Source organism: Tachypleus tridentatus, chromosome 10 (assembly GCF_004210375.1).
Source record: "Tachypleus tridentatus isolate NWPU-2018 chromosome 10, ASM421037v1, whole genome shotgun sequence".
NCBI classification, from domain to species: Eukaryota; Metazoa; Arthropoda; class Merostomata; order Xiphosura; family Limulidae; genus Tachypleus; species Tachypleus tridentatus.
Window position 1 is genome coordinate 27,302,431 of NC_134834.1, and position 9,526 is coordinate 27,311,956.

Below are 9,526 nucleotides of genomic sequence, written 5' to 3' on the forward strand. Positions count from 1 at the left end.
GAATTTTTGGCGCGTACACATTTCTTTTACACGTTGCACCAGAGTAGTAGAGAACGGCCTTTTAACTGCCAGAAATTGTGACCGTCCGCGCTATAAAACGTAGATCACGCTACTTGTTTAAGATTTAACATTAATATTGGTTTTTATGTTAATAAATGGACATAACTGAATTACTTAGAGGATGTTTTTCACTTTACATACTTTAAAATAAAGTTTTGAATAAATCTTGTGATAAATAGGCAGCAGTGGAGGAACACATTAGTATGTACTTTTATTTTCCAGCCTACTATTAACTGTTCTCATATCGTAGTAAACGTTTGGCGTGGTGGTTTCGGTGATAGGGAGAAAGAGTATTTAATATCAGCTTTCTTGTTCTACTATCAGTTGTATAGAGTAAGTTTGTGTTGGTGTATCAGCCATTGCTTATAAATATGTTAGCCAGAAAGATTTCAAATTTATCAGGTGTTTTTTCTTCGAACTCGTATTCACATGCTCTTGCAGAAAAAGAAAGATCAGGTAAGCTGTTAATCATTTATTCACAGTGTTGCCTATGCCCGTTAGTATTACTAATATTGAATGATAGTGTCAGTGTCGCATCAATAATTAGAAAGGGTAATACGAAATAATAACATATGTACAGAATTATAAGTATGTTTTATTACATTATCATTCTAAAGTAAACCGAATAATTTAAAGTTTCTTTATATAAGGTATGTATTTCAGTTCAGCAAGAAGTTAAACCAAAACATAACATGTACAATCTCTTTTTTTTTTTTTTTTTTTAGCATACACATGTTGCTACCTTTACTAGTTACTATTTCTAATAATACTAATGCTAGGAACAAACGACATTATGGCGTTCACTGGTTTATTTTGCTTTAGTGAACGCTCCTGAAATGGCTGTTATCGAAACGTTAAATGTCTAATTAAATAATACATTTGGTGTATGTCACTTATGGTATGTCGTTTAAAAGCCAACATACCCAACAGAAATTAAATGGTATTAGTAGAAGGTATTGTCTTCAGTACTGAATAGCAGTATTTGTTGATCTCGTGGCGTTATGCGAATTCTTAATATTGTACTTATTAAAAGTAGGGCCTCACTGTTATATTTAGGTAATATATTTAGGTAAAACGTAAAGGACCTTTGTTTTTCAAATGTGTATATTTTGATGCTATGTGTTTTCCAAATGATATACTGGTTAACACACACGCACACACACTCTCTCTCTTTCTGCTATATACTAATATACATGACGTAACTATTTGTTTTATTAGTTCGTCAAGAACCGCTTGAGAAGGCTTATAAAATTGGTACACTTCTTGGGAAAGGTGGATTTGGCACAGTTTACTCCGGAACACGATTAAGGGATAATGCGCGGGTAAGATGAGTTATGTTTTTAAACTGTGATAATTAAAATACCCCTAGGTTTTTAAATTTCTTAAATTAACGATGAAATTTATTATTAGTGTTTGAAATTAATAGCGTAGTGGTCTTATAAAAATAGCGATACGTCGCTTTTATAATGAAACTAATTCAGTAGTTGTATTAATTTACTTTGTTTAAAGTTCGAAATGGATAAAACAGCAAGGCCTTCTATTTCAGGTTGCAATAAAGCGTATACCAAAGGAAAAAGTGTCTGACTGGGGTCAGGTGAGTGCAGATAAGAATACCCTTAATTAATAACTTTAAATGTAAAACGTATTTTGGCGTCAGACGGTACTTTCGTTTGTTTTGACCATGTAGACATTGCAAGAACATTTCTGAAAATTAATTTGCCACTAATTTAACGATTAATTAATCGTTAAGTATTATCATATAATGCTTGCTTTGATTAATTTAAGTTTTAATATTTCGTGATAACCTCAATATCGTGTAAAAGTTGTATTTTAATTATTCATGTTAACTTGCTTTTCATCTTCAGATTAATGGACACCGTGTGCCTATTGAAATCTGTCTATTACGAAGAGTGACTAACTTAGATGGAGTTATTAGATTGCTCGATTGGTACGAGCGACCTGATTCCTTCTACATAATTATGGAAAGGGCCGAGGCTGTGCAAGATTTGTTTGACTTCATCACAGAGCGTGGTGTTCTCGACGAGAAATTATCTCGCTTGTTTTTCCGGCAAGTAGTGGAAACTGTGGTAGCATGCCATGACGCAAATGTTATTCACCGGGATATCAAAGATGAAAACATTCTAGTAGACCTTAAGTCATTCTCCTTAAAGCTGATTGACTTTGGATCTGGAGCTTATTTAAAAGAAACAGCTTATACTGACTTTGACGGTAATTGCTTCATTGTATTGGATTTTAATTTTAAACCAACACCTTTTCACAGGCGTTTGGTGTAGCTTAACATTCCGAGTTAGAAAATGTAGTAAATATAAGAATGTAATTATGGCTTGACAATGTTTTTAAACTAAGACTGTAAGAAGTAAGCCACCTTGTGTCAAGTATTCTAATTACAGCTATTGCTAATCTTCTGGGAGTGGGGGCGGTACACTCTCCCACAGTGGCTGTTTACTTAATCGTAGATCTTTGACCTCGAGTATCTTGTGGTGCAACATAGTACATAATGCATGACTGCGTGGCACGTTTCGTGTCGTAACCGTTATTGTGTTTAGGATTGTACTCTTTTAAAAAGCGATTTATTGTTTGTATGCCAGCCGTTATACTGTATTATGTGAACAGTGAATGACTTTAAATGTGAACGTTTTCCACTAATTCAAAACTTCCTTGTTTTATATCAGAATGTTGTGTTTTGTAGCACTTTGGCTTAGGACCATATTGTAAAATAAGGTTTTTATTATGACCTTGTTTTGCAAGGTCGTACAATAAAACTTGCCTTACCATTTTAACTAAAACGTTACCCAACGGTAAACGTTGATGTACTTGGCAATTTGCCAAGCAGAGCCTAGGAACTAAACTGTCTAGGACTAGCTGCAAATCGATAGTTTTGTACTCAATGTTCCATTTCTCTTTCGCGCGTCGAACCTGTATGTAGCTAAAATAGTTCCAATCAATGTATAGTATTAATGAGTCCTAGGCACAACCACGTGGGTAACTTAATTTTTTTTCATACCCAAGTTTACGAGAACTCCTGTTTATTGCATTTCTCTTGAGGTCGTTGTCTCGGCTGTCTGCACACCTGAAATCCCGAAAGAACTGGTCACTCAACCCATTAATATCAGCTTGCTTCACTTCAGGGGCCAACATTCCTTTGCTATAGAAACGCAGGTAAATAAGACGTAAGTCTGCTAATGAACTTATCGGTTCACTTACGTCGATAGCGTTTTGTGATGTGGGTTAGATCACACGTATGTAGTTGTGGCTACATCCTAAAATTGGAATTAAAGAAACTAGTTTCGCTCGCGTTTTTTGTTTTTGTGCGTGTGGGTATTTTGATGTTCTGGATGATAACAAGTAGCGATAGCGAACGCTTTTAATTAATTAGTACCTGTAAATTTTGAAGCGCTTGTATTACTATACTCTAATCTTGTGCATGCCTCACCAGTTCAAAGTGAATTAAATGTTTGAGATATAACTTCAAACGTGTATATGGTATTCTTCTGTTTCCTTAATCTTAGGTACCCGTGTCTACAGTCCACCAGAATGGATTCGTAGTAATCGTTACTATGGGTCCAGCGCAACGGTTTGGTCACTAGGGATCTTGTTGTACGATATGGTTTGTGGGGATATACCCTTTCAACATGATGAGCAGATTCTCAGAGCAGAAGTGCCCTTCCGTAGAAGATTATCACAAGGTGAGTGTGGTCATAAGCTTCACCTGCGTTCCGTAAAAATGACTGCCAATAAGTTTATATAGACAAGTTTGAGTTTGTGGCATATTGTAGTAGCTTCTTTGAAATCGTTTAATTACTTAGGGTCTTGTAAAGTTACCATTGGTTTTTGGAAGCGATGTGGTTGAATAACGGATAATGTTTTTGTGTGTGGGGATGGATGGACAAGTGTCTGTATTACATATTAACACACTAAAATTAACTTCCTTTTGTTTCAGAATGTCAAAACCTCATAAGGAAATGTTTATCTCTCCATCCTTCTGATCGACCATCTTTAAACGAAATCCTGGTACATCCTTGGATGTCAGCGAAGCTAGGAAGCACCACGTCATCGCAAATCCCAGTCAGGCGAAACTCTGTTGACCAACATTCTCTTGACCAGGCATCCACTACTAGCGACGATAGTATTTGATGATTGGTCATTCTGTAGCATCTAAAAATACATCGTTCCTAACGGCACGACAAGTTTCGTATGTTGGGTCGTGTAATAAAGATGTCCATTCTAATCAGTCATCTGTACTCTTGCCTTGTGCAAGAACATCTTGGCATTTTTTCTTTCACTGCAGAACTGGACTTTGCATTGAGTTGCATCATTTATTCTGCTGCAGTGTTTGTTTATTTCAGTCAATGGAAGATATATTTTTTTCAAAGCCTTCCAATTTTCAAAACTGCATTCCTCATGGCAAACAATTTTGTAAGAACTATAAGCAATCAATGCAATGTAAATACTTTATATAAACAGAGAAGCATGTCTATTTTGTTTTCTAAGCACGAGCCCGAATTTTCTTTTCGTTCAACACCAGCTTACGAAGAACCCACTTTGTATATTTCTTCCTGTGTTTGATGATTTGAATAGTTTTAATGACGTGTTGTAACGAATCAGCTGAACACTTCAGTGAAATGTTATTTATTCTGTTCATTGTATATAATGTGGTCAGATTTTGGCCTCACATTGCGTTTGTATATTTGTTCCTAAGTTATTTGATCAATGGGTTTCTTGTTCCTTAACTCGTGAATTTCCATTCGATACATTTCAGTTGTATTAATAGTACTAATTACAGTAGTCTTTAAATTTTACTTCAATATATGGCCAGTGAAATTTCATCTTTGTGTATAATTTGAGTTCTGAAGGATATTTTTATATAAAAAAAAACCAAAAAAACTGATTTAAACTGTCTTGTCTTCCTTCATCCATCCTCTCCACCTTACATAAGTGATAAGCAACTGTACGTGTGACACTGAACGCACACCAAGGATACTGAGCTCTCATATTACACTTATCCACCTCTTCACATAACCGTTTCATATCTGGCTTAATTATCCTAAGAATGAGTGGGCAAAAATTGCATCACCACTAAACTGAAATACTTCCTAGTTCTACACGAATAAAGAACTTGATGTTTACTTAGTTGTAACGACTGTTGTCTTTATTCATAACTAAAGCATTTGCACTGGATGTTAGAAACAATGTAGGCTTGTGGCGTAGGCTTCTGTGCTCGTTAAACAACCTTAGTAGTTACGAGGGAGTCTTAATATCGGTGTGTTAACGAAATGTTACTCTAGTCGCGGTCACAACTTCAGAAACATGCTCAATAGACGGTGCTGTGGTCAGCCCAACAGAAACTCTTCCTCAGCCTGCAATAATAGATAAAGGAACATGCATGTATTGAAAATACTATCATACGTAGTGAGATGCCCATACAACTAATATCTAAAACAGATTGATAAAAACAACGTATTCCACTTGTACGTTTAATGTGGGACACATTTTGCACGGTTTAAATGAAATCTTATTGTACTTATATTAATGTAGTTCGTATTGTGACAATTTGAAGTATTTTAGTAATTTCTCAAAATAGAAGTTCAGTTACAGGTGGACAGCGAATTTTTGATATTTGGTTTATACATGTATGCTTGAGCGTGGAATTTAACCTTCAGTAAGTTGGTCGAAGTCCACATCAGTGGTACATTATGCACAGCGTCGTTGTGCCTTGTACGGTGACATGCTTCAACCACTATGGAGTTAATCAATGAAAACTATACTGTTCAGAGTTCTTAACCATACACAAACTGTATCATTTCTTTGAATAGGTTGGACGTAACTTCGTGGTTAACGTACTCGAGCTGGTGTCGCGAGATTAACTTTTATAAGTAATTATGCCTAATTTATACAAAGATTGTGGATAAAATCAGTTAAGTCGCACTTGGAATTTAAGTGAAGTTTGAATTTTTTTTAAGTTGATGGTAACAAGGTCTGTGGAAATACATTCACTTAGTTTATCACTTAATCTGGCGTGTTAGGGTAACCATACGAAAGTTTTCTGTTCGTAAGTAATAAAGAACCATCTCCTGAGGTCACAACTATATTTACTGAAAGCGGGCAATGACAACAGTTTTTCTGCTTCGCTGTGCTTAACAGTATACGCACGTATCATAAAACTACCCAAGATAAAGTAATCTACATTACATAATCAGGGTAGGTGGTTAAAGCACTCGAATCGTAATCTGAGGGGTCACGGGTTCGAATCCCCGTCACACCGAACATGCTCGCCTTTTTCGTCGTGAGTGGTGATGACTAGCTGTCTCCTCTAGTCTTATACTGCTAGCACAGATAGCCCTCGTGTAACTTTACACCAAATTCAAAAACAAACAACACGTGATCAACTGCATTTTAACGGATTGTACCATTTACCTGAATCGTAAATCAAAAACGTTTCAATCTCAATAGTTCCGCCGTAATGATAATATTATACCTAATTATTACAACATACATTTACACAAAAACTGGCTATTTACGTGCGTGGTTAAGATGTCACGCTATCCTTTAAGTTATATTGTTCTGACATCGATTTATGGGTTCAGTTGCGCATGACTGGTTACAGGTTACTGCCTTTATTTGTGTGGCTGAACTGGCCCAGTGTTCTTAATAGTTAAAACTTATACACTAACCAAAACGTTGAAATGTCGATCGCTTAATAGATTAAGAGTTTCCCCACATTGATCGTGTTTCTAGATCTTAACGGCCTTCGTTTGTACTTAACGTTATAGGTATAATCGTTATAATTATTGACTAAAGCAAATTATTTCTGGAAGGAGAAAAAAAAAAATCCAAAGACTTTCCAACTCTATGTGGTAGAACTAATTCAGTAATTTAAAAGATAAATATATATTTTTTCTGTATGTTGGGTTTTTTTCCAAAAAGAAGAGTGGGGTTTTTAATTGAGCACAAAGCTATACCATCGGTTATCTGTGCTCTATCCACCATGAGCATAAAACCCCGGATTCTAACGCTTGTACCACTGACGGCAAATAAGAGTATACAGCAAACACTGTACACCTCGATATCAAACAACGTTCCTGCCTTAACGTACGTAATAAAACAATTATAAAAATAATATTTAAAACAGTTATATTTGACATAAGAAAAAATAGCATTCTTACTGTATTTCTCATTCGGTAACTTGGTTGTCTTTTTCTGAGAAGTAACGTTTATAATAAATAAATAGTACAACGAACACGCTTAATAGGAAAATGCGTTTCGTTCACACAGTAACAAGTATTAAAAAAAAAAATTTGATGAATAAATAATTTATTTTCCCATAAGTCAATAGTATTAGGCGAACTGTATTTGTGAGTATTACATTCTTTATTCAGTCTCTGTTTTTGCGTGTGCTTTTCGGGAAGACTATATAATAATACAGCAAATTTACAACGACCCACAAACAAATTATTTAAAAATAAACAAATATTAAAAACAAGCATTTAATGGCAAATGTTACTGCACAAGACAAATTGTAATTCTTAAAGTTTTTCTATGGTATATAAAGCACATTTTGACATGTGGCTCATGTTACAGTGAGATTGATACCAAATATTTATTTACTTGTAGTGGTCTTATATTATTCTTACTGGGAAAGCGTATGCTTTTGAAACATTGCTTCAACCACGTCATAGGGATCAGTTTTTAACTTTCTTAAGACAAGGAAGTTAATATTAGTTTCTAATAAGGAGGAACTCGGTTTGACTGTAATACTTATGTATAGTCAACATCACTAACCTATTAAAAAAACAACAACCGACAAATCAAAAATAATGCCGTGAAACGTTATCATTTACTTGACCTGCCGCTAGGTGTAAGATTCTGCACACAGAACCGAAATCCTCGAGCTGTCATCGAAAGTCAACTTCCCGAAGAAGTAAAAAAAAAATCGAAATGATGAGACGTTCATAAAGAAGTAAAGAACGTTTTTTTTTACCGTTACATAGGTGTAAAATTAAAAAAAAATCATACGTAAATTTGGGTAATGTGGACAATGCAGTCGAGAGAGTTGCGTTGAAAACGAAAAGACAAGGAACTAGTGTGTAAGTTGCATTTGAAATTATCTCGTGTAAATGTTTCTGTCACTTTGGCGATGGAACATAATCTAATTCTGTTTAGTCTAAATAACCCATACAGTAACCGTTCTGATATACTGATTAAAACGTTTTAAGAATCGGAGAAACATGGAATAACTTATTCACGTATTATCATGAACGATGCATTTATATACACTGCAGTCAGTTTTCAAATAAATACATTTTATCAATGAAAGTGAAGCCCTCTGTTGATGCTTTTGAAAATAATAGAAAACGTGCACCAATGTTAAGAAGGGTTGATTTAAGTAATAGGTACACCACGCCCCACTTGAAATATCTTAACCATAAGATTAATTATTCTCAATACCTCAACTCTGGAAAACTTACTAACACATTTTTATGAAATCTGTGGGTTAAGTAACCTTCATTCTAATAAAATGTTTAAACAATGTGTTTAAAATTAGCTGTAAGAACAAGATAAAAGCGACTTTTAACCTTGCTCTATTGTACAAATCGTGTTACTTATAAAGTCCCTCGCTAGTACAGCGGTAAGTTTACGGATATACAACGCTAAAATCAGAGGTTCGATTCCTCTCGATGGGCTCAGCAGATATCCCGATGTGGCTTTACTATAAGAAAAACACACATATCTATGATACACCATCGTCTGAAGCATAGAAAAACAAATAGTCTGTGTTCCTAAAATAGTTTAATTTGAAACATCAGACATATGATAGATCGTCATACTTGGGATGTTTTCAGTTTATTATTTTCAAAACTCAAGTTCATTAAGAAATGTACAATTACGTTGATTAGAAACAGAAAGGATTATAATAAAATTTACTATAAATACTAATTTATGCCTAACATTTGAAAGATAATAAATATAGGAAGCTAAAGAAACATGTTGTGACATTTCTAATAACTCTATACTCCAGAGGGCGTTAAGAATGCTAAGACCATTAAGGTTGTTTCAGAAAAGCCCTGATAACGTTATCGTCCCAAACTGCTAAATCCCTGTTGTCTGCGTCACTCTCTGTGTTCGACCTATGTTCAACAGACAATAACAAAATAAACTGACGACCTCGAACTATTATTGATCAATTTCCCTTAGCACGTGACATTTCTTCCAGACGTCGTGTTGGTTCTCACCGTACTAAGTACTTTTTTCTCTCTGTAGTGACTGGAAAAGAGACACTGCAATAGTCAATCCCATATGTATATTTGGGGGATTTGGGTCAATTCCCAAAGGTGTCTCAGTGTACTGGTGTTTGAGAGATTGATACCGACTCCCTAGAGTAACGATAGTGTCTATAGTAACTTTAGGAACAGTTGTAAAACTGTAGGCTTGAATAAATACATAATAC

At 34.9% G+C, this 9,526-nt stretch overlaps 1 protein-coding gene across 1 annotated transcript; it reads left to right on the top strand.

The window, feature by feature from the left end:
* Positions 1–289: 289 nt before the first annotated feature.
* Positions 290–4,314, top strand: LOC143228921 (serine/threonine-protein kinase pim-1-like). The gene is made up of 6 exons (XM_076460382.1): positions 290–516; positions 1,279–1,382; positions 1,607–1,654; positions 1,926–2,289; positions 3,591–3,767; positions 4,022–4,314. The coding sequence occupies exons 1-6, from the start codon at positions 432–434 to the stop codon at positions 4,213–4,215; spliced, it is 972 nt and encodes a 323-aa protein (XP_076316497.1). The 5' UTR covers positions 290–431; the 3' UTR covers positions 4,216–4,314.
* Positions 4,315–9,526: the final 5,212 nt, after the last annotated feature.